General features: G+C 40.4%; 1 protein-coding gene across 11 annotated transcripts in view; it reads right to left on the bottom strand.

Moving 5' to 3' along the window:
- The window catches only part of OSBPL1A (oxysterol binding protein like 1A), a 235,807-nt gene that overhangs the window by 174,683 nt on the left and 34,113 nt on the right, over positions 1–27,011 (bottom strand). For all 11 annotated transcript variants that reach the window (XM_086372945.1, XM_086372944.1, XM_086372948.1 and 8 more), the window contains 3 exons: positions 11,954–12,065; positions 7,010–7,095; positions 5,716–5,860 (listed from right to left, as the gene is read on the bottom strand). In XM_086372945.1, coding sequence (XP_086229071.1) covers positions 5,716–5,860; positions 7,010–7,095; positions 11,954–12,065 — 343 coding nt within the window. The remainder of the gene's footprint in view (positions 1–5,715; positions 5,861–7,009; positions 7,096–11,953; positions 12,066–27,011) is intronic.

Below are 27,011 nucleotides of genomic sequence, written 5' to 3'. Positions count from 1 at the left end.
AGGCAGCTCTCTTCCTCAAATATGTCAATTGCCCGCCTACCCTGAGCTTTCACACTGGCCTCTCCTCTGCTTTCACTGCTCTTCTGCTTGAATCCCTCACCAGGGCTCCCTCCTGTCCTTGGTCTGGCTCTCTGCTCAAGGTCACTTCAGAGCGACCTTCCCTTCCCTCCCTGCTTCCCAAAACAACAGCCCCACTGACTCACCCTCTATTCCCTTTGGCCTGTTTTATTTTTCCGCACATCACTGCCCGACACTGAACGTATTTTTTGCTTTGTCTGTCTCCTCCCACCAGAACACAAGCTCCAAGAGCGTGGAGACAGACTTTGTTCACTTTTGGGTTGCCAGTAAGTACCACAGCAGAGGCTCGGCATGTGTTGAATAAACGTGCCTCAGACACACTAGGGGAGAACAGAATTGGATATACCCCAACTGCTACCTAAGCTTAGTGGTTTTAGAAGAAATCAAAGAGGAGGACCAACAAGTTTGGCTTAAAACATCTTTGTTTTAAAAGACTTGGAAAATTTAGTCATAAAAAATACAGAAATTATCATTATTCTTATCGCTGAAGGTTTGGGGACATGGAGCACATTATATTCACACAAAATACTACGCAGAAGGCGAGCTATGAAGACCATGCTTCCAAGAATAACATGGAAAACTGCTGATGCTTAATATAAGTAGGTTTTTAATATGTCCACTCTATTTACAAGCCATAAACTAGAATGGTAAATACTGTCTTAGGTGTTTGCCGGCCCATACTTACCACCATCCTCTGGGCACCCTCTGCCCTTTCTACACCCCACAGGGGAAGACCCCAGTCACTGTGTTTGTACCTCCACCCAACTCCTATTGGCTGTACCAGTGGTGGACACCTAACAGAAGTGGGCGCCATCACACCGCCTCCCACTTAAAACTCAGGTTAACGGATAATGATCCACCGAATGTAGCTGCCAGGCGGCCATCTTCCCTCATGTACACCGGAAAACGAGAGAGCTCATCTGCTAAGAGACAGAAATGAGGGGCCACACAGTGAAGAGAGACGCGCACACCATGAGTGGCAGCCCCCTTCGGGCCTAACAGCATCCTGTTTCCTGATTCCATGCCCTCTGATGGTGAACAGCATTTCCTGTTTTGAAATACAGAGAGATACCTCTGTATTCTTATATTAATAATATATGATCCTTCTTTTGCTTATACTCTCGAGTTGGTATCTATTATTTAAAATTTTAAAAATCTAGTCTACCATAGAATAGCGACTAAAACCTAAATCTTTGGGTGTTTGGGTAGAGGTGATTATTTTTCAGTGTCTTCATTTTCCTCATTTTGGCCACAAAAAAGAAGCATGCTTTGAAACTTTAAAAAATGCTCAAAAATAGGTATGAGAATAAATTCGAATGGTATATAATATGCCAAAATACCAGAGGCTGTATTGTAGTAATTTATGTTCTGTCTCTATTTTTAAAACTTCCTAAAATGCAGACACTATTACTCTTATGGTAGTAGAATGTGGTAGTTGGACTATAAAGAAGGCTGAGCACCAAAAGAAATGATGTGTTCGAATTGTGGTGCTAGAGAAGACTCTTGAGAGTCCCTTGGACAGCAAAGAGATCAAACCAGTAAATCCTACTGGAAATCAACCCTGAATACTCATTGAAAGGACTGATGCTGAAGCTGAAGCTCCAATACTTTGGCCACTGATGCGAAGAGCTGACTCATTGGAAAAGACTGATGCTGGGAAAGACTGAGGGCAGGAGGAGAAGGGGGCAACAGAGAATGAGATGGTTGGATGGCATCACTGACTCAATGGACATGAGACTGAACAAACTCCAGGAGATAGTGAACGACAGGAAAGCCTGGTGTGCTGTAGTCCATGGGATCTCCAAGAATTGGACATGACTTAGCGACTGAACACCACCACCACCCACCCTAAGAATACTGCCCAACAGTAAAAGGGGATTAGCTATTGATACACACAGCATCGTGGATGGATCTCAGGGGTGTTATACCAAATGGAAAATAGCAAACTGAAGGTCACACTCGGTATAATTCCATTTATATAACACTCAAAATGACAAAATGTAGGGATAAAGGCCAAATTAATGGTTTCTAGGGATTAAGGATGATGTGGATCAGGGGCGTGTGTTTGTTCAAGCAGGATGGAGATCTTTGGGGTGATCTGATTATTCAAAATCTTGATTGTGATGGTGATGTGAATTTATACACCAGATACAACAGCTCAGAATTACACACCCACATTGTTCCAGGGTTAACTTCCTTCTTTTGATGTTGTTCTATGGTAATGTATGACATCACTATTGGAAGCAACTGGATGAACAATATAGATAACCTCGATATATACTCTTTGCAACTTCCTAGGAATTTTCAATTATCTCAAAATTTTAAAAATTAAACATTTTTTAATATATTAGTTATTTTTTAAAGAATCATGCAGTATGTACTTATAGCATACACTCTCCTAAAGTATAGAAGAGCTTTTAAAAGTATATATTTCTTAAAGTATTAAAAAATAAAGCTTTTAAAAGTATAAAAAAAAAAGAAAAACTCTTATTTTTTAAAAAATAAAAAATTTTTTTAAAAACTTATTATTTTTTTCTTACTCTTATGGTAAGAAAAAAATACTTTCTCAAAAAGCACCATCTTAACTTTTATCAAGAACACATTAACATCTTTTAACAGGCATGCTGAACTTTCCAAATATCTGTATCCACCTTCCATTACTTTTAGAAGTTTACCCTTCAATCCTTCTGTAAACTGCTACTAACTTTCATAGGTAATCATGATGATTCTTCCCCACTTCCAGCTTTATTATTTTGTTTTCATTTTTTTGAGGACACAAATTGGTAGTATCATCATTCCCAAGCGTGATTTTCCCCTTTTATTATATAGGAATGTACTCATGAAGTGTTTTTAAATTTTTTTTTTTTTTTTTTTGTCTATTTATTTGGTTGCACTGGGTCTCAGTTGCAGCATGTGGACTCTTAGCTGTGGCATGCAGGTCTAATTCCCCATCCAGGGATCGACCCTGGGCCCCCTACACTGGGACCACAGAGAGTCTTAGCCACTAGACCACCAGGGAAGCCCCCCATGAAGTGCTTTCACATGTTCAGTATGGTGTTAATATCGAAATAATGGCTTATCTATTATGCTACAACTTCCTTTCTTTGCTCATTGTTTTATTTATCCACATTGATATAAGTAGCCCCTGTTCTATCGATTTTAGTATTACTGCAAGTATTAAAGCAAACATCAGCTGATTTGAGCTGTTAGGCTTATGCCCATCTTTTTAATATTTTAGATAGAGCTGAAATAAACATCATGGTACATACTCCCTGTATTTATGTGAATGCACTTTTTTCATGGAAATGAATTTTAAGTTCTATACCTCTATATGGATCTTTTAGTAATGTGATTTTTGCCATCTGTGTATCTTTGGTGAAATGGCCGAAACTTTTCAGAATTGGGTTATCTTCCTCTTAGAGTTATAAAGGTTCTGTATATATCCTAGATAGAGGTTCATTGTTGTGTATGTTTTGCCAATATTTCCTCCCATAAAATAACTTGCATTTTCATAACAGTGCCTATCGAAGAGGAAAATGTTCTAATTTTAATAAAGTCCAATTTATCAATATTTTATCACTCATACTTTTTGTGTCATATTTAAGAAATCTTTGCAAAACCCAAGATAACTAAGATTTTCTCCTGCATTTTGCTCTACATTTTTATGGTTTTAACACTTATGTTCACATCTCTGATCCATCTAGATCTAACTTTTACACATGATCCCCAAATTTGTATCTCTACCCAGACCCCTCCCCCCTAGACTCAAAGTTCTTTTTCTAACTCTATCATGTGGATTACATCATAGTATTTTAGAATTGTAATGTCTTAAAAACCGAGCCCCTAATTCTTAGCATCTGCTCACCTGCCCCTCCTACCGTCTTCCCCTGCTCAGGAACCGTAAATTCCAGTCCTCCAGGTCCACAAAAGGGGATGTGGAGCAGCCCTACTGGGATGTCCCTCCACTGAATACCCAAGACACACCCTGCAGCTTCTCTTAAGGTTACCCGACTGTCATCGACACTGTCCTGGGTGTATAAGTCTATCCTCATTATTTGAGGACTCCGCATTTACAAACTTGCCTATTGTTAAAATTCACTTATCACTGATCAATACTCATGGCAATTTTCTGGTCATTCACAGACACATTCAGATTAATAAAAAATTGGAGTCTTCTGCCCACCTCTCCATGTTTCCACCCATCATGAACCCTGTACATTTGCCATTTTACTGCCTTGTTTCATACACAAACTAGGTGCCTTCAAAGGCTGATTAAATAAACTTTTTTTTTTTAAGAGAAAAAAATGTGAGTCTTCTGATGCATTAGTTCCCTGAAGTGGAAAGGCTGATGCTCTGCCCTCTTGTCTCAGCTCTCAGACTGTAAACAAGTGTCCCCGTCACAGTCTACCTAGGGCTGCATTTTCCACCTTCCTTGCTTCTTGTTTCTGGTGATTTCACTGCTGAAACTGCCCCCAAGCATGGTGTGAAGTGCTGTCTAGTGCTCATAAGCTCAAGGAGCCTCTGACGCGCCTTCCAGACAGAAGACATGTTACAGGATCCTAGTTCAGGCTTGAGATATGATGTTCCTGGGAGTGAGCTCAATGCTAATCATCAATAATATACATTAAACAAGGTGTTTTTACACAGAGGCTCACATAAAACAAGGTTACGTGCAATCTGTGGATGGAATGCTGTGACCAAAGGCTCATAGGAGCCTCACTCTGTATTTTCCTTATGAGCAATGGTTCAGTATCCACTAATTCAGAGGTCCCAGCAACACTGTATTAATAGAACAAAACTACCACAAATAATAAGAACCTATATTCTGGGGCTCCAAAATCACTGCAGATGGTGACTGCAGCCAGGAAATTAAAAGACACTTACTTGATGGAAAGTTATGACCAACCTAGACAGCATATTAAAATGCAGGGACATGACTTTGCCAAGGTCCGTCTAGTCAAGGCTATGATTTTTCCAGTGGTCATGTATGGATGTGAGAGTTGGACTGTGAAGAAAGCTGAGTGCTGAAGAATTGATGCTTTTGAACTGTGATGCTGGAGAAGACTCTTGAGAGACCCTTGGACTGCAAGGAGATCCAACCAGTCCATTCTAAAGGAGATCAGTCCTGGGTGTTCATTGGAAGGACTGATGTTGAAGCTGAAACTCCAATACTCTGGCTACCTCATGCAAAGAGTTGACTCATTGGAAAAGACCCTGATGATGGGAAGGATTGGGGGCAGGAGGAGAAGGGGATGACAGAGGATGAGATGGCTGGATGGCGTCACCGACTCAGTGGACTTGAGTTTGAGTGAATTCTGGGAGTTGGAGATGGACAGGAAGGCCTGGCGTGCTGCGATTCACGGGGTCGCAAAGAGTCGGACACAACTGAGCGACTGAACGGAACGTTTCCTCCCCTTGAGAGTAGGAATCAGATTTTAAGCCATCTTTAGTGCCTCAGGTGAAATAGGCATTATTAAACATTTAGGTCTTAACTGGGAAGTAAATCAATAAATTTTTTCTTTTGTATAAATGCCTTGACTTCAAAATTAAACAGTTTAACACAGGCTGGATACTAAAACAAAACGCTTTTTTTATAACTTCAAAATGACCATCAATGGCTGTCACCGCCATGCTTACCATTCTTGTTCTTCAGATTCGGGTCTGCTCCGCTTTTCAGAAGCTTTAAGGCGCATTGTTTATGGGCCCGGTAAGCGGCACAGTGCAAGGGTGTGTTGCCTAACTGATCCGAACAGTTAACATCAGGAGGATTCGGCCGGTTGAGCTAACAATTGAAGAGATGCAATGTGAATTATATGCCGAAGACAGCCTTTCTCCCATAAAACCACATAGCCAATAGTTCAGGTGGACTCTCCCGCTCCTGAGCCTGGGCACAGCTGGGCTCCCTAGCATCTCGACTGTCAGTGGCTTCCTGCTCGGAAAAGCAGTGAACCCACATCACCCTGCATGCTCCCCTCAAGCTGCCATGGGGGCTCAGGTCCCACACTTCCCTGACCACAGACACCACACTCCAAGCCGGGGCACTGGGATTCCACGAAGATCCGCTCGCTCCCACCAGTCTTGCAATTCACACTTGCGAGAACAGATTACAAACTGGTCTACCAGAGACAGCCATTCATAAGAGTTAAAGCCATAAACGTTAAGTGTGTAAATGTTAAAGGGCTACTGAATTTGTTGTTCCTGGTTGACTCCTTTAAAAACAATTCTTTACAGTCTCCATTTCAGAACGTTTATAAGAAACATTTTAGGCCCCATACTTGGAAACCAGAGAAGCCTTTTCAAGCAAGCTGAAATAACTTTAAGGCAAATAGCGGTGCTTCAGTCTTGAATTTAGAACACATTCATAGTTTTTTGTTTAATGAGACTATTTTCAGGAAATGGAAACTGGAAAGTAGGTCTCCTAAGGAGAAAAAAATAAAATTGGTAAAGTTTTCCGCCTGTTCTAACATGATATAAATATTTCAAAACTAATGTCCCTTGTCTGTATGTTAATTTCTGGAAGTACAGCACACCTTTCAGAAGTAATTACTCATCAAAATTAGAGAAAGATATTCCTTTATAGGATTCTATACATTACACGTCAATTTTAAATTGGCTTAATCATTTAAAAAAAGAAAACTATCCTAACATTAAACGTTTACCTTGAAAAACCAGCTTCTTAACCATTAGGTTTTCAGTAGAAAGTGTGGAAGTAAATCAGAGAAAAACACCATCATGTAAAATGAATCCTGCTTAAAAGTATCACCAGACTGTGTTTTTAGATATTTAAAGACTTCTACTCTATTACTCTGATCACTCTGATCTCGAGTATTTTGGTCCCACAGTTTGACTACGTTATGAACTCAACATTAGATCGAAAATTTCCCACAGCGTAAAGAAATAACACATTTATTATTATTATTATTTTTTTTACCAGAGCTGTAAGTTCTGCTGTTCTGCCTTCTCTTGCTGCTGCTAAAAGTAATTCTTCAAGCTTTCTTTGTTGAGTCCTTTCTACAGCTGCAAAAGGAGAAGTACATATTACTCTATTTCTAGGCTGGATCCTATTAGCACATTTATCACAGAGATGCGTAAAGAATAAAGGGATCGTGGTGAGAGAAGTCACAATGTTTTGAATTGTGATTCAAATGCTGTGAGACTTCATTATTATTCTCACTGCCTCAGATTCAGATTACAGAGCTGGACTTCCCTCACGTTCAGATGAATTTATGTTTTCAATTTAGAGGTCTTTAAGTATGTTACTCACTACAATACCCATCACAGATAATTATCAATTATTTTTTTATGCTGAAATATTATTATTTATGTGCCTTGGAAAGACAGATTAAGTGGGGAGAGGCGCTCATATCTTCCAGAACTTTAGAATGTGAAAAGTAACAATAAGAAATAGTGTTAATAGGAAGACATTATTGTTGTTGTTCAGTCACCAAGTCGTGTCCAACTCTTTGCAACCCCATGGACTGCACCAAGCCAGGCTTCCCTGTCCTTCACTGTCTCCTGGAGTTTGCTCATACTCATGTCCACTAAGACATACAAACCATATAAATATATTTAGGTTTATAGATAAAGTCCGGATTTTTATAAGAATATTTTATGTCCTTAACAAATGCCAAATACCTTTCAAAACACTTAAAAAATATTAACTCACTAAATCTGTATAGCTACTCTTTGAAGCATTACTATTTTCCCAATTTTATAGGTGAAGAAACTGAGGCAGAAACTTAATCTAAGTCACAGTCAGGACATGGAGGAGCTGGGATTTGAACTTGGGCAGGTGGGTTTCAGAGTACCTGCTCTTACCGTTACTCTGTGCTGCTCACAATTGCAGGGAATGACAGCAATCTGATTTAAGACAGTAGAATATGTAATAAGGTCTCATTTCTACTATATCTGAGTTCTGTTTTGGCTTGCAGAAAAGAAGCAATTTCATAGAAAGGTTAGCAATAATCCCCCTTAAAATATGTGTATAAGGTCCTGTGCAAAGGCTGCAGGGGAGGTATAAAATTTTCCCAGGTCTTCCTGAGAAATAACGAACATTTATTAATAGTTAGTAATTACTATGCACTAACAGTTGTTCAAGACACTATGCATGCCCGTGCATTTGAACTACAGGAAACACAAAGCTTGAATGCCAGAATAGCTGGAACCAGTTTAGCTTTGTCTAAAGAACTAACATCACTATATACCAGCATCTGCTATTCTCACATATTTATTTCCACACCCAGATCCCCTCCCTTTCCATCTTGGAAGAAGGCTGCCAAGCCTCCATACAGGCTCCCAGTACTGCCTTCTTTCGCTGGAATTGATGCTCTTCAGCCTTTCCTCTCACTGGTTCTACGGCCACCGGTCTGTGAGCTTTTGAGGACAGTCCCTAGCCTTCCCTACATACCTCTGCTACTGCATGTATTTCCCAGAGCTGCTCTTTGTCCCCACAGTCATGCCTGAAGCCAGGTACCTGTTTTTACTCTTCTGTGTATCCTAGGCACTTATGACAGTATTTGGCACAGTGCATGTTTAGCCAATAAATAGTCTCTGAATAATCAAACAATGCTTAATAATGATCATTCCAGACTTTAAGGAAGGGTCATTATGTTTCCCTACGATTTCTCTCTAGATTGTCTAGGCTCATAAATGAAGGCAAACAGGATCTAGAGGTGAAAACTCTGCTTATGTTCCTGTCCTATATTCATTCTGGACACTGAAAAAAAGACTGTTGGTCTAGTCAATAAAAACAAGTACTCTAGTTTAAGGGACTTAAAGTTTCTAGAGTGCCAGTAATATTCTATTCCTTGATGTGGGTGCTGTTTACATGGATATGTTCCCTTGTGAAAACAGCAAGCCATACATTATTAATGTGTACTTTTATCTATATATTTTATACCTCAAAAATGTTTTTAAAGCCAATACTCTACCCCCCCAAATAATTTGTCCTTTAAATTTTAAATGTTATATGACTGTAAACTAGCTCTTTTCAATCAGAATTCAGAGTTAGGGAAGACCACAAAGATCATGAAGCCTAACTCTATCCTGAGAAGACACTCACATACATGCCCAGGGTAGGTTAAATAGCAGTACACCTGAAATGCAGGTGAGAAACTAGCAAATGTACTTCATTAACAACAAAAATCACCATTTTGCAATTTCTATAGTAATGAGTGATTCAGGCAAGAATTATCAATGAACACTAAAATCACTGATTTGAAGTTTGTCGGTAATCAGGATAGTTACCATGGTCTCAATTTTTCTCCCCAAGGATTATTTACTAATTACAAAAGTGGGACTATGTAGTAAGTACCTTTACAGTGGACTACTAGTGATCAGAGATAATTTCACCAATAGTAGAACAAAATGACATCAAGTACCTAAAACGAAGCATTGGTATAAAGCATACAAACTCACCCTATGCCAACTACAACCTAAGCCAAGAACAGATAGCCTGAATCTAATAATATGAGAAGAGAAAAGCCCAAATTGAGGGGCACTCTTGCTTGCTTGCTTAGTCACTTCAGTCGTGTCCGACTCTGTGCGACCCCATAGACGGCAGCCCACGAGGCTCCCCCGTCCCTGGGATTCTGCAGGCAAGAACACTGGAGTGGGTTGCCATTTTCTTCTCCAATGCATGAAAGTGAAAAGTGAAAGTGAAGATGCTCAGTCGTATCCGACTCTTAGCGACCCCATGGACTGCAGCCTACCAGGCTCCTCCGTCCATGGGATTTTCTAGGCAAGAGTACTTGAGTGGGTTGCCATTGCCTTCTCCAGAGGGGCACTCTACAATAGTAATATTATGATATTGATGTTAAATCTCATGAAGTTGATCATTATATAAGGAAATATCCTTGTTCTTAAGACATACATACTGAAGTATTTAGGGCTAAAGTATCATGTCTGTAAATTACTCCCTTATAGTGTAGGAAAAAAATTAAAAGTACATAAGTAACATTAAATAATATAAACCAGATGTAGCAAAATGTTAATAACCAGTGACTAAGTGCAGATGCACAAGTGTCTGTTGTACTATTCTTGAAACCTTCCTATAGGTTAGATATTTCTCAAAATAAAAAAACTCAAATGATATGAAGAAGGTACCGGAGTCCTCTCTAGTGCCTGAGAAGTAGTAATCTATCCTCTCCCAGGATTAGAAGTGTTTGGGAAGCTCACTACATCTTTTAAGGCAACCCAGGCCACTATTACAATAGACTGGACCCAAAGATAAACTCCCTGGCACTCCATTAACTAGACTATCCACTGGCCCTGGTCAGCCTCAAATAAGAATATCCATCTTCCAATATAACAGCCCTTGAAGTACTTGAGTATGATTGTTACATCTACTAAAGTCTGTCCTTCTGGGGTGAAACATTTCTTATCTCTACACGCATTACCCTATGATAGGGTTTCTGGTCTCCCAGTGTGTGGTCTTGGTAGGTTATGGATGCACTCCCTGTAGTCTGACCCATTTATCATGTTATCCACAAATGATATCACATGTGGCTAAGGGAATCAGAGCAAAATCTCTCAATTTCTGCTTCCACTTCCCCAGCCAGGATCATACTGTAGCTGACAGATCACAGAACTCATCAAGTCAACCAAACTCTTGCCCTTAACACAGCTGGGTTGTGCGGGTGTGAGGTCGCGTGCTTAGAGCATGTCTTTACAACTAGCCCCATGAAATGTCAACTTGTCATGCAAACCCAGTATCCCAGCCCATCAGGAGACCATCAGTTCTGGGTTCTCATCTTATTACAAACAAAATGACAGAACAGTCATTTCAAACACTTATTACAAACAGACAGTACCTCATCCTCCCAATCAGATCATGATTTGTTAAAGGCAGGGATCACATCTAGCATGGTCAATCTCCCCCAAAATCACATAATACTGAGCCTTATAGAAGATGTTATGTGTTGATTTCTTTATTAAAAATGAAAGGGTTCACTTTAAATGGAAGAGCGAGTAGAAATACTGATCTAAAAGATGTCTGGCAAGCAGACATTATCTTATAACTAGAGAAACAAGGGAGATTTTAGGTTTCAAGGCCAACTGGAAAGTAATAAAAAGCAAGACTGTGCTTTGTACATAGATAAAAATACTACTAATAAATAAGTCAATGCCCTTCAAATGAAAGATTTTCGTGCCCTCCTCTGAACTGCAAAGGAAAGAAACAAAGGATGTATGTGAAACTGCAACTTAAAATTCAATACCTTTATTCATAAGAGAGTAAATAAGAAATCTTCCCTTCTCTCCTACAGAAGTACTACCCAAAAATAATTACAGCCAAAGCCCTAGATATTTGGGTAACAATCCTAATAAATGAAGCTTCCTGATGTAAGCATTGAAATATTTTTGTCTTAAACTATTTTTAGAGAAATCCCTCCTATGTCTTCTTATATGTAATTAAATCTTTGAAGTTCATCCAGCGATGAAGCTGATCCATGAGGAAGTTACTGCGGCCCTTGCGTTACAATGATGCCCTCAGGATAACAGAGCGGCCAGAGATCTCTGCTAGAATCACACGACTCCCAGGAACCACACACTTTTCTGTGCTCCTGTATTCCTTCATTATCACACTTCTGCAGCCTTTCAGGGGTACTCTCTCATGTCGCTAATTTTTACTTTTAATTATGCTGGAGACTGAATTTTTAAAACTTGCCATAATGTTATATAAAGTAAGAATTCAAAAGCTCTGAGGAAGCTCTCATACAGTTTTACCTCCAATCGATGACTCTCAAATTACACTATCTTTGGAGCACAGGCTCAGTGTCATCTATTTTGGCATCTCAGAAGCCATTTTCTACTTATATCCTGGGCCATGGCTACAATGAAGATAAATGCTGTCCAGAGTAAGATCCGTAATATTTACCTTCAAGCATGTTTCTGATTTCTTTGTCATGAGTGACCTCCTTTGCTGTCTGTCCATTCCCATTAACAACAGTAGTATCAGCGTTGTGCTCTAAAAGAAGCATTACCAACTCCTAAAACAGCAGAGAAATTATTTTTAGCTATTATGAAACTAAAACTTTATTGTACTATAGCCCTTTTTCAAATTTCTAATTAGTACTGAATGTTTACAATAGAAACAATGACTGTAGGAATCTTTAAAGTCCTTCAGCTCTGTTTAAACTAAATGACTACTAAGTAAGCATCATAAATGGAATACTCTACAGTTCAACTAATTGTGATAACCGATGACTGCCTACACAGTTGCCAATTTCCAATTAACACAGACAACTTCTGTAATTGATTTTTAAAGTAAATTATCTGTTTTACCAAATTAATTCATGTGGTCACACTAAATATGAGTTAACAAAGCTGTTACTTAAAGTAGTAATTTAAATTAGATAATTAGAGCAGACAATACATTCATTTAACATTATTCCAAGGCCTGTTGAAAAAGAATAAATTCTTCAGCAGACTTAGATCTTTTAAAAATTAATTTTAATGTTTGTAAGAAACAAGACATAATTTTCTGAAGTGATATAGACTGATGGGATACAATACTAACAAAGGAATGCGTTATAATGAAGCAAATGACCTCCTGAAGTCAATTTTCAACAACGGAGTATAAGCTACATCCTTCATATTTACTCTAAGTGGCTAACAGCTCTCTCAGGAATTTGAAACTAATCAGCCCAGTATCATTGGTTCAGTTATATAACTTAAGACAGTACAGGTGGATGAGCGTGCAAGAGATTTACAGGAAACTATTAGAGATTTAATGTTTAATTTCACTGGGGTGTGCAGCACTCAGGCAGGGGATGTGGTAATACTTGCTCTTTAGTTCTACAAGAAGGCAGGATGAAACACAGTGCTACCCTCACCTCTAGGGTGACACTACACTGCTACCCGGAGGAACTGACATTCTGTGTCATTACATGTTACATTTTCCTATGAGTTTCATTTTTGCACTGGGCCACACAATTTTTACCATCCTTGAAAAAGAACTTTTTATAGTTTAAAAAAAAAAGCCCTTAAATATACATCCAAAAACAGACAGGAAGAAGAAAACAAAATACTTATTGTCCTGGTCACTCCATGACCACCATAAACATTTTGGCAGGTTTCTTTCTAATCATTTTTCCCATGCATAAGTTTGAGATTTTTCAAAAAAATATAATTTTATTTGTATGACACAATTAAGTTATACTTCACTTGCCTAATATATCATTTTCTAGGCTATTGAAGTGTTCATGAACATACTTTTCACTAAATATTATTCTATAAAATGTACTACCACATTTTACAAATAGAAAAATTGCTAAGAAGTCTAATATGTCAGTGAATTCTTATAAAATATCTTCACATTTCCTATCTTTTTAAAGAAAAGATTTTGGGAGAAGTGTTTTCATGCTTCATGCAAAGAGTTCATATTAGTAAAGAAAGAACACAGAATGATATAAAATATTTATAAGTCATATCTGAAAAGGAAACTGCATGCAGGATATATAAAGAACTTTTTACAACAATTAAAAGATAGTCCAATTAAAAATGGGCAAAAATAAAACGAACAATCAGAAAAGGAAATTAAGAAAAACAATCCATTTACAATGGCATCGCAAAGAATAAAATGCTTTGACGTAAACTTAAGCATGGAGATGAAAGATGTGTACACTAAAACTACAAAATATAGCTGGAAGAACTTAAAGAAGACATAACTGAGTGAGAAGACATCTAGGAACCATGAATGGGAAGACAATATTGTTGAGATGTGAACACTACCCAAAGCAATCCACAGATTCAACTCAATCCCTATCAAATCCCAATGATGTTTTTTTTGCCCAGAAACAGAAAATCCCACCCTAAAATTCACATGGAATCTCAAGACTCCAAATCACCAAAACAATACTGAAAAAGAACAAAATTGGAGATCTTACACTTCCAGCTTTCAAAATTTACCTCCAAGCTGATCAAAGTAATCAAGACAGTGCTATAATGACATAAAGACAGACATACAGACCAATGGGAGAGCACAGGGAGTCCAGAAGTAAACTCTCACATATGTGTTCAAATGATTTTCGACAAGGGTGCCAAAACCATTCAAAGGGAAACGGACAGTCTCTTCAACAAATGGTGCTGGGAAAACTGGATAGTCACATGTGAAAAAATAAAACTGGACCCGCATACTTTACACCACATACAAAAATTCACAGAAAATAGATGAAAGACTTAGTGGAAAACTTAGAATAAAACATAAGAGGAAGCTGCATGACATTAGATTTAGCAATGGTTTTTTGGATACAACACCAAAAACATAGGTTAAAAAAAAATAAACTGGACTAAATCAAAATTAAAAATTTTCTACAACGAACAGCAGTTATCAAGAGTGTGAAAAGGCAATCCAGAGTGGGAGAAAATATTTGAAAATGATGTATCTGATCTAGGATTTATATCTAGAATATGTAAATAACTCCTAAATAACTCAACACCAACCAACCAAACTATCGATTTTAAAAATAAGCAAAGAATCTGAAAAGGTCACATACCTTTGATTCCTTATGATTCCAACTACATGACATTTGGGAAAAGGCAGAACTATGGAGACAACAGAAAGATCAGTGGTTGCCAGGGGCTGGAGTAGGAGGAGGGATGAACAAGGAGCGCATAGAGGATTTTTAGGGCAGTGAAAACACTGTAATGACCGACACATTTCGTTACACTTTTCTCGTTGCACACACAACAAGAGTGAACCCTAAAGTAAACTACAGACTTTGGGAGGCTGCAATGTGTTAGTGTAGGGTCATAACTTGCTTTAAGGGAAAAAAGAAAAAGGACCACACTGGTGAGGAATGTTGATAATGAGATGCATGTGTGTAAGCACAATATACATGAGAAATCTGTATCTTCCTCTCAGTCTTGCTGTGAGCCTCAAACTACTCTACAAATTTGTCTTTAAAATTAAATAATAAATATATGGGCTATGGATTCAATAGACATTTTTCTAAAGAAAATTGGCCAATAAGTATATGAACAGATGCTCAATAAATCAATATGGAAATGCAAATCAAAACCAAATGAGATACCATTTCACAACCGTTAGGATGCCTAAAATTAAGACTAACAACAAGTGCAATGAGGATGTAGAGAAAATGAAACCCTCACGCAAGGCCAGTGGGAAAGTAAAGCGGTGTATAGCTGTTTTGGAAATCAGTTTGGCAGCTCTGCAAAATACTCAACATAGAAATACCATGTGTCGACCTAGGAGTCGAATATGGCAATTCGACTCCTAGGTACAGACACAAGAGAAATGAAAATACATGTCCATGACAAAAATCTTGCACATGAATGTTCAAAGAATATTCATAATATCCAAAAATTGGAAACCCAAATGTCCATCAGCAGATGGTGGGATAAATAAAATGTTGTTCCATACACTGGAAAGCTGTGCTTAGTTGCTCAGTTGTATCTGACTCTTTGCGACCCCTGGACTATAGCCCACCAGGCTTCTCTGTCTGTGGAGACTCTCCAGGCAAGAATACTGGAGTGGGTTGCCATGCCCTCCTCCAGGGGATCTTCCCAACCCAGGGATTGAACTCAGGTCTCCCACATTGCAGGCAGATTCTTTACCACCTGAGTCACCAGGGAAGCCCAAGAATACTGGAGTGGGTAGCCTATCCCTTCTCCAGGGGACCTTCCCGACCCTGGAATTAAACCAGGGTCTCCTGCGTTGCAGGCAGATTCTTTACCAACTGAGCTACCAGGGGAGCCCTTACAATGGAATATTATGTGGCAATAAAAAATGAAGTACTGATATACATTATATTCATGGATGAGCCTTGAAAACATTATGCTCAGTAAAAGAATCCAGTCACAGAAAATCATGTGTTATATGCTTCCATTAATGTTAAATGTCTAGAACGCGCAAATCTAGAGAGACAGTAAATTAGTGGTTGCCAGAGCCTGGGGAGAAGGGGTAATGGAATAACAGCTTGTAAGTACAAGATTTCTTTTTGGGGTAATCCAAATGTTCTAAAACTGATTTGTGTTAATGGTTGCACATGTCTGTCAACATACCTGATCACTGAATTCTATATGGGTGACCTGTAAAGTACATGAAATAGACCACAATCATGTGCCTATAGAAAGAGTAGAGATTATTCAAGCTGGGTACCACATGGCACATTCAAGTTAATAAATGTTATTTCTCAATCCAGCTCATCTAATTGTTTCATACAATCTCTGCAACTGCACCAGTGTTCTAGTAATTAATCATCCTGATTTTCAAGAAAGTATAAGAACTAATGTGGTGGACTTCCTGTTAGGGAAATTAAAATGGAGGAACTCTTGTTCAGGGTTCAGAACAACTCTTGTTCAGGAGAGCAGACCTCTGACCTTGCTTCTGATCTGCCTGAGCACTGCCCGTGTTCTGTACCTCCCAAAAGCACAGCTAGTCAGGCAGCACTTTAAATAAGAAAGGTAGTGGGGTCTTGGAATTGAGTCTCTAGAGGCCTGCCAACAGGGGTTTAATGATATCCTGTGACTTACACTTCAGTTCAGTCGCTCAGTCATGTCCAACTCTTTGCGACCCCATGGACTGCAGCATACCAGGCTTCCCTGTCCATCATCAACTCCTGCTGGAGCTTGCTCAAACTCATGTCCATTGAGTTGGTGATGTCAGCCAACCATCTCATCCTCTGTCATCCCCTTCTCCTGACGTCAATCTTTCCTAGCATCAGGGTCTTTTCCAATGAGTCGGTTCTTCACATCAGGTTGCCAAAGTACTGAAGTTTCAGCTTCAGCATCAGTCCTTTCAGTGAATATTCAGGACTGATTTCCTTTAGCATTGGCTGGTTGGATCTCCTTGCTCTCCAAGGGACTCTCAAGAGTCTTCTCCAACACCACAGTTCAAAAGCATCAATTCTTCAGCACTCAGCTTTCTTTACATTCCAACTCTCACACCCATACATGACTGCTGGAAAAACCACAGCTCTGACTAGAGGGACCTTCGTCAGCAAAGTAACATCTCTGCTTTTTAATACACTGTCTAGGTTGGTCATAGCTTTCCTTCCAAGGAGCAAGTGTCTTTTAATTTCATGGCTGCAATCACCATCTACAGTGAGTTTCGAACCCCCAAAAATAGTCTCTCACTGTTTCCATTGTTTCCCCATCTATTTGCCATGAACTGATGGACTGTATGCCATGATCTTAAGTTTTCTGAATGTTGAGCTTTAAGCCAACTTTTTTACTCTCCTCTTTCACTTTCATCAAGAGCCTCTTTAGTTCCTCTTCACTTTCTGCCATAAGGGTAGTGTCATCTGCATATCTGAGGTTATTGATATTTCTCCTGACAATCTTGATTCCAGTTTGTGTTTCTTCCAGTCCAGCATTTCACATGATGTACTCTGCATATAAGTTAAATAAGCAGGGTGACAATATACAGCCTTGACACACTCATTTCCCAATTTGGAACCAGTCTGTTGTTCCATGTCCGGTTCTAACTGTTCCTTCTTGACCTGCATACAGATTTCTCAGGAGGCAGGTCAGGTGGTCTGGTATTTCCATCTCTTGAAGAATTTTCCAGTTTGTTGCAATCCACCCAAAGACTTTGGCATAGTCAACAAAGCAGAAGTAGATTTTTTTCTGGAACTCTCTTGCTTTTTCGATGATCCGATGGATGTTGGCAATTTGATCTCTGGTTCCTCCGCCTTTTCTAAAACCAGCTTGAACATCTGGAAGGTCACAGTTCACAGACTGTTGAAGCCTGGCTTGAAGAATTTTGAGCATTACTTTGCTAGTGTGTGAGATGACTGCAATTGTGCAGTAGCTTGAACATTCTTTGGCATTGCCTTTCCTTGGGATTGGAATGAAAGCTGACCTTTTCCAGTCCTGTGGCTACTGATGAGTTTTCCAAATTTGCTGGCGTGTTGAGTGCAGCACTTTAACAGCATCATCTTAACTCATAAGATAAAACAGCATTGTAAAAAGGTTACAGTAAAACCAGAGCTGCATTTTTGCATGCAAATTGATGGTGATATCTGTTTGTGGCCTGGGATTATAAGTGGGAACCCTGGAAACTGCAATTTGAAGTCTCACCCGTGGAGTGGAAACACTGCTCAAGACCTTTTCCCAATTAGGACTCCAGATTGCTGTTTCTCAGGACTCCCGAGCATGCGGTTTAAGCCTGGATGTTGGTGATGCATGAGCTGTTACTCTTCTCCATTGTTTCTATTCTCTTTTCTTTTAATGACTGTATATTGAAATTAAGTTATATAATCCTCTATTAAATACTGAAACTGTTTATTTGTGTGTAATAAGTGGTTTCTTTTGTTAATGACTCCTTCAAACCTGAAACAAAAGTAAAACTTTAGGCAATGGAGAAACAGACATAGAGAACAGGCCTATGGATGAGGCAGGGGATGGTGGGGGGTGAGGGGGGAGAGGAAAGAGAGGGTGAGATGTATGGAGAGAGTAACATGGAAACTTGCAATACCATATGTCAAATAGATAGCCAATGGGAATTTGCTGTATGACTCAGGAAACTCAAACAGGGGCTCTGTGACAATCTAGAGGGGTGGGGTGGGAGGGAAGTTTGGGAGGAAGGGTACATGGGTGTACCTATGGCTGATTCTTGTTGATGTGTGACAGAAACCCACAAAAATTTGCAAAGTAATTATCCTTCAATTAAAAAAATAAAGTGAAAAAAAAAAATGACTTCCCTGGTGGTCTAGCAGCTAAGATGCTACACTCCCAATGCAGGGGATCCAGGTTTAATCACTGGTCAGGAAACAAGATCCCACATGTTACAACTAAGTATCACACACAGTGATGAAATCCCTCATACCACAACTAAGACCCAGGACAGCCAAATTACTTAAGAACATTTTTTTAAAAAAAGAATTAATATGGAGCCAGACTGATATAAATCCCCAAAGGGCTGGACTATGGAAAATGGGCAGAAGAAATGGTATGCACAGAGATAGACAGGTACCTTTAATAAAACAGAATATGCTTCAATTATGTGAAAACAGGCTACAGGGGGAATCAAGGCAATGCAGAGGGTCGGAGCTACTCCATGCAATCTCGGGGGTTTGGCAAGGGAAGCGACACCTTTGAAAGGGTTCAGAGGAATGATATCAGACTGCAAGTTACAAAGAACACCTGACCACCCTGTGAAGAAGAGCAAACGTTCTCCGAGTGTGGTCCCCAGACCTGCAGTATCTGCACGAACCATGAAATTGGCAGAAGTGCAAGTTCTTAAGCCCCTCTCAGACCCATGAATCAGAAATGCCAGGGATAAGACCCAGAAACTTGTAGGTTAAGAAGCCCTCCAGGTAAGGAACTCAAGTGCTCGGGCAGAAGTCATCAGAAGAGGTTTTTATTTAAATCACAATTAGAAAAAAGAAGGCAGCTCAGTGGTTGGATTCTACTGCAGGGATGGGAATGAAACACCCCGAACAGAGAGGTCACCAGTGATTTTTAGTATCTTAGTGGGTAGAGGAAGTTTTAATTTTCTTCAAGGTTCTGCTGTAGCATTATTCTTATATTTAAGGAAAAGAAGTTTTTAAGCCAAACTGTGCTTCTCTATGCCAAAACTAAAGACCATCCTGCCCTCTAACACTGTGTGTGCTCAGCTGTGTCTGACTCTTCACGACCCCATGGACTGCAGCCTGCCAGGCTCCTCTGTCCATGGGATTTTCTAGCAAGAATACTGGAGTGGGTTGCCATTTCCTCCTCCAAGGGATCTTCCCTACCCAGGAATTGAACCCACATCTCTTTCATCTCCTGCACTGGACCTAACATTTTGTAAGACAGCAAAAGATTAGCTGTAATCTTCTTCATCCCTCAGGATCTAGAATTCCTAATAAAGCCCTGAGCAGTCTCTGATGCTTTTTCACAAAACTCCAGCTCCAACCCCTGTTCCCTAACAAGTCTTCCTTGTGTCAGCTGAATATGTGGTTCTCTTCTGCACGGTCTGCCAACTCTCCACACTCATTAATTATTCAGTTAACATACTTAAGCTCTTACATTGTACAAGACCCTCCACACGTCAGGGAAAACATACTTGGATGATGAATACTGAAGGGATCCGAGAAAGAGAAAGTGTTGACGAAAATCAGAGCTGAAATTAGGATACTGACTGGGGCATTGCTGGACAGGGTGGAATTACAAGGTTGGAAAAAAAAAAAGATTGGAAAAGGCACTGGGAAACAGGGCAGTCCAGGTAAAAAGCAATGAGCATGTTCTCAAGCAGTCAGTAAAAAAGAGAATTTAAAGTGACAAGTATTTCAATGACCAATACAAATACTGCATAAAGAACTTGTGTGAAGGAAGAGACATCCCATGTTAGAAACGTGAAATTCCAGATCCCTGAGTGGTGAGGAGTCCAAACACACAGTGAAGACAGAAGACCTGGATGCCTGGAAAGAAGTATGAGGTCAAGATAGATTTCCAAATAATCCCCCAGGAGAAACAATGAAGTCTTAAGTGTGGATGGGTTTCTTATGGAGACAGTTTCAAGAGGAAAGAGAAGAATGGCTTTTAAAAAATCAGAGGAACACCTAAAACGAAAAGTAAGGAAAATGAGTAAACACAGGTAGGAACCAGAAGAGCAACCAAGGATGCAGCAAGAGAAACGGACTCCGCAGTGCCTTTTCCCAGAGGAGTGATCAGCTTTGTGAGAGCACAGCTCTGGAAAATACGGCACGAAACTTTAAAAATAGTTAATCACTGAGATTTCCCTGGGGGTCCAGTGGTTAAGACTTCCTTCCAATATAGGGAGATAGGGCTCAATCCCTAATCAGGGAACTAGATCCCACACTCCACAACTCAGAGTTCGCATGCTGCATCTAAGACCCAGTACAGTCCAGTAATTAAATTAAAAAAAAAATTTTTTTAAGAGTCAAAGGAAAATGCTAGAAATAAGATAAAGAATGCCTTTAATGACCTCAGTAGACATCAGAGCACAGTTGAGAAAACAATCAGTAAACCTGAAGACAGGTCAACAGAAATTAGTCAAACACTAAGAGAAAAAAATGTCATGGAGGGAGGAAGTGGTAGGAAGAGGGGAAAAGCGAGAAGACTCAGAACTGAGCACCTATGTCTGTGGACAGTATTTGTTTAACAAATGTATAGTAAGTTACTGAAGAATGTGCATGAAGTAGTACTTTCTGAATCTAGCAAAAAAGAATAAAAGGGAAAAAAAGATGAGGAAAGCAGCATCTGCTACCATTTGCCCTGGTAACTCCAGGGCAATTAGCCTTCTGAAATGCCGTATCCTGTTAACCATTTCCACAACTCTCTGCAGGTCAGCCCTCTTGACCTCGACGCTCTGAACTTACTCATTCATTACCGTAACTACAGCCACCTGATTTCTGACGTTTACGTGCCACCTCCAGGCCTCTACTGTTTTGGGGTCCTATCCCCACTGCTACCAATGAAGCAGATCTGCACAGGCATTTCCTTTTTCTTGGTGGCATGCAGGATTTTAGCAGTTCCCTGACCAGGGATGCAGCCCACGCCCCGTGCAGTGGAAGCACGGAGTATTAATCACTGGATCCCCAGGGAAGTTCCTCGCAACGCAATTTCCTAAAGGCAGCCCTGGACCTCAGAGGACATAGAAACAGTTTCTCAGTGGTGCTGGGGCCTTTTCTGCCCACGATTTCTCAGTGTTTTGCTAGATGATGCATCTCCAGGCCCTCCCAGGGCACAAAACTATCTGGTATGATCCATATTCAACTCAGCATGTCTGCTTATTTAAAACCTTCTTCAATTACCTGCCATGGCATTTCTGGCATTTTGACCCCTATAATGGGGGCCACTGCTTTGTTCATGCTGCTAGGAGCCTTCCATACACACCTCAACTTGTACCATCAAAAGAAATCAACAATGGTCAGAAGCCAAAGACAGATGCTCCAATAAAAGTCATGATACCTTGTCCAGTCTCTGGACCTGATTCAATTTCAGACTTAGAACTATGTTATCGAAGGAGAGGCCAGACCCTGGAAGAGAAGATTCTGCAGCCCCAAAGCAAATATTCAGTCATGAATCTCTCAGATCATCCCCAAAGGGACCAATGACCATTTACTCAAGTAACTGTACGCTGGGAAATGGGAAAACCCAAATATTTCACAAGTTACTAACTATAAGATGCAAGAGACTCAGCTTTATCTGGTCCCTCTGTTAGACACAAGGCACACAGAGAAGTGAGATACTAAAAGACACCTGGGCCAGGTCCACTTCAGAGTGTATGCACTGAGTCCACAAACACATCCAGAGGACACTCTCCTGGTGCCTAAATGTGTAATTAGAGCAGACATGTTAAGTTGTTGGCAAACTCACATCCCTTCCTTGGTCTACAGTGTAAAAAAAGCCATGTGGAAGGCTCTAAGTCTGCCCTACCCCATATCCCGGCCAGGATAAATAAAAACCAATATCCTACTTGGGGAGGATGACAGCAATTAGCGCCACCCTTAAAAACCGGAGTATGTAGGGCTGACGGTCCCTACAATGCTTCCATTTAACTCACCACTGTCACTGCGAAACCAGAAGGAAAGCAGAGGATGGCAGTGGAAGCCCACAAACTCAACTGAACAGCCCCAATTCTAGCCACTCTGCCAGATGCCAAATCTTTGCTGGAGCTGGTTAATACTACTTAAGTACACAGTACACAGCAACTGATCTGGCAAACATATTCCTCTCTATTCTCACTAAGAAGAAAAGACAGAAGACACTGTATTCACACAGACAACAGTACACATTTACACTTATAATTCTGCCTCAGAACCATCTGGGCATCCTGCAGAAATCATCCCAGTCCACTTCACCAATGATGTCCTGGTAATAAAACCAGATGAGCACGAAGGAGAATGCTGAAGGTCTTAGTAAGATATATGTGCTACAGAGGGTGGGCATCTTATGATTCGGGGGCTTTTTTCGTTTCAGTAAATTCTCAGGGGTTCAGTGGTATGGGTCATGTCAGGACACTGTCCCCAAAGGGATGAACTTGCACTTCCTGAAACAAAGGAGGAAGCACAACGCCTTCCTTCCGTTTCGGGGACAGCATATTCCACATTGAGCAGAAACGTTCTGATTCATGTGCCAGATGAGAGAGCAGACCTGAACATTCGGCTCCTGTATCAAAAGACCAGGAGGCAAGAAGAGTCACCGTCTTAGCAGAGGTACTTAACTTGAACATCAGAAGAAAGGAGGACTACACACAACAGAAACACAGGATCACACTTCACATGCAGATGACACACTGAAGTGTCTCCTGGTGTTTCCTCGTCCAACTTTGGACAGTAAATGGACAAGTGTAACAACCCCAGTCTAAGGAGGCATGGTATCCCAGGATTGGGACCTCCAGCCTTGAGGGCCTGAGCCCCACCCCCAGGTAAGCCCCAAAGACATGATCTGCTAGCCGAGGGGAGGGGAAATAGAGCACATAGTACAAGAGGGAGAAGAAGATTCAGTTGTGGCCCCAAAGCCGATTACAGCAACAGGAGCTCCCCACAGTCAGCTGAGGCAGCCCTCGTGGGAGCATCAGCTTGACCTCAGCCTCCGCTCACCCCTCCTTCCACAGGTGTGATCCCTAGCACTCCGAGAAGCCTGTTGCACACTAACCTCCATCTCCGTCTGCCTTCTCAGAAGCTCAATCTACAAGAAATAGCAACGTTTATACCTAAATTTTAGGGACATCATGTTGTGGTAAATACAACAATACACATCAAGTGGGCTGGATAGTGCTCGACTCACAGAAGACACTCAGTATATAAGCATGAGAAAGCATATCCTAGGGAACAAGACAAGTAAAGCTTATGTAAACACCAGGATTATCTGTATTCTCTAGATTCCAGGTGAGAGATACAAAATACCTGAGACACAGAACACAGGAAGCCTTGATTTTTATGTAGTCTTAGCTCCAGTAGAAGGTAGTAAGTGGAAACAAAGTCCATACTACATCCATACTACAATCCAATCATTAACTGTATTGACTGTATTCCAATATTCAATTGATTGTAGAAGATGTAAAAACCCCAGAAATAGAACTGCATTTGAAAAATAAAGGAACAAATGCTAAATACAACATCTTAAAATCCTGAAATATTAATTTTTATTAAAGAACAGTAGAGGTCGCTAATGGACCAAGAAAAGCCTACAGGTTCCTTATAAAATTTTGGAAGCTGCATTTTATATATTTGAAAGGATAAGAATTTAAAGTGCTTTGTAACAAACCACATCCCTTTTCAACTCCTCATTCTATTTATCAAATCCCACTCAATCATATTTTAAACTATCTCCGTGGTAAAAGATCACATCAGAAGAGGATAATTTGATTCCTTTCATGAGTACAATTAGAAATTAAACTTTTTCAAAATTTAATCATGCTTAGATATTGAACACATAAATTTTTAATGTTTCGTCCGTGGCACGACCATTTAGCTTCAGCTCAATCTTATTTTCTAACACAAGTGATAACATCATGTGTATGCTAATGTTCAAATCAAACTAAGGCCTGATTTAGCATGGTCTTATGTTCCAAGTTCAAGGAAATAGTCAAATATGCAAAGAAGCCAGCACAGATCAATGAACTGATTGGATCTAGGTAATTACACAGATGGTAATTATGCAGTAAGACTGGTGCTTGTGGAGGATTCAAATTAAGTGGAATGTATACAATTCCTTGGGAGCAAGACTAACACAGTCTAGTGGTAGAATTAAGACACAGCAACTAAGATACCACGTAGAAGATGAATGGCAATGCTACAATATTCTCAGGCAATCTGGAAAATAACAGCTTCCTTCTCACTGCAGTAAGTCAGGAAAGAATTTAAGGAGACAGCACTTGAGCTACACTCTCAAGAATGGGTAGACATGCGTCATGTAGAAATAGATGGCCAAGAACTTTCCTAGGTGCATAGAGAAGGATGAGAAGGGAAGGGCTCTGAAGGAAACCAGCAAGCAGTTCACATATGAGTCAGGAAAATTAAACTATCTGCAGCTAATTTTTTAACCTCCCCTCTCCTCTGACCTCAGAGTCAAGCATAGCAATTAACCCACTACCTTAATTTTTTAAGTATAATGGGTATTTTTATCCATTAAAGACTCTGTATCTGGTCCACAAATATCAATATATGAACAAATAGACCAAATAGTGTGGAATGTACTAATTCAAACATGCTGAGCACACACTTACTGGGTTGATTAATAATTTGTATGAAAATCAGTTAAGTCTAATCATAATAATGAAAAGTATAAAACCATATAATACATTAATTTTTAACTTGTGATATATGCAGATAAATCTTCCAATTATGGGGATTACAAAACTACCTTTATGGAGTATGTTAGACAATGGTTAATAATCAGAACAAACAAGAAATTCACTTTATGTCATAGTTAATTTACCAGATCATTGAAATAATTTTAAAAAGTACCAGGAAAAAGGTGAAGTAAATTTTGGCTATCGTGGCATAAGATCAGTGAATTATCATCCTGAAAAATAGGGACAAAATTGGACAAAATTAGAAAACTACTCATTTCATGGGGCGAGGTATCGACTAAAGCAGGGGCCCCCAAACTCCGGGATCTAACGCCTGATGATCTGAGGTGGCGGTGATATAATAATAATGGAAGCAAAGTGCACAATAAACGTAATGCAGTTAAATCATCATCAAACCACCCCTCCCTGCCCCCGGTCCTTGAAAAGCCATCTTCCACGAAACCGGTCCCTGGTTCCAAAAAAGGTTGGGGATCACTGGATTAGAGAAACAAATTGAGAGGCACACTCAACAGGAACTAGAGCTTCAGGTAAGAACAACAGGAGTCTTTAACCTAGCCACAGGCTATGGTCACGCCCCCAACCCCCACTCCCCAAGAAATCTGACCAGGCCAGGGCCGGCAATGAAAACCAGTAGCTCTGCCAGAGGGAAATGATTTGGAGCAATAGGACAAGAGGTCTTGTCAGTAAAAGTAGCAAATTCAGTAGGAAATAAATGGAAAAACCTACATCACAAGGCTCCTTTTCTCATTAGAGTATATCAGCCGTCTGAGTCTGTTTCCACAAACCCAGCAGCTGAAAACATCATAAATTTATTACTTGACAGTTCTGGATTTCAGAAGTTCAAAATGGGCCTCACCGAGCTAGAATCAAGGCGTCAGCAAGGCTACCGTCCTTTCAGAAGTTCTAGCAGAGAACACACTGCCTAGCTTTTCTAGCTTCTAGAGGTTGCCCACATGCCTTGGTCCCCTTGCTCCATCTTCCAAGCCAGAATCACTGTATCTCTCTGACCATTCTCTCCTTGGTACATCTCCCTCTCCCTCTGACCCTTCTTCTGCCTCCCTCTCACTTTTAAGGGCCTCTGTGGTTACACTGGGCCCACCAGATAATCCACGACAACTTTCCTATTTTAAGGTCTGCTGATGAGCAACCTCAATCCCATCTGCAGCTGTGACTTCCCCTTACCATGTAACCCAGCACGCCCACAGGCTTCAGGAACTAGGATGAGCACATCTCTGGAAGGCCACATTATGCCTACCACACAGGGCAAATGGCAAAGCAGCCTGGAAGCGAGAGAACCAACGAAGGATGAGGCAAGCCACCCACACACTCCTGGCTGAGAGTGCAGGGGACATAGGAGAAGGCCGTGCACAAAGTAAAGGCAGAGGGAGAAGTGAGAAACGGCTTAACGCTGACAGCGCTCTCCACACACGCACGGACCCTGTCAGCAGAGGGTAGAAGCCTCGTGGGACTGAGCATTCGGGTAAAGCCTCCATCTGAACACTGGCTGAGCACTAGTTTATGCAGATGCAGGGGGTGAAGTCTAGGAAATTCAGTCCAGTGAAGGTGTTGCAACAAAACCACCACAGACTGGATGGCTTAAATATGATTTATTTCTCACAGTTTCCGAGGCTGGAAAGACTAAGATGAAGGCACAGAGCTGATGGCTGGTGAAAGCCTGTTTGTTGGTTCACAGATGTCCACCTTC

Source organism: Bos grunniens, chromosome 24, assembly GCF_055505025.1.
Source record: "Bos grunniens cultivar Pamir isolate PY7600 chromosome 24, Bosgru_T2T1.0, whole genome shotgun sequence".
Classification (NCBI taxonomy): Eukaryota; Metazoa; Chordata; class Mammalia; order Artiodactyla; family Bovidae; genus Bos; species Bos grunniens.
The sequence above is the reverse complement of the archived record's forward strand: the minus strand, read 5'-3'. Positions and strand labels throughout refer to the sequence as shown.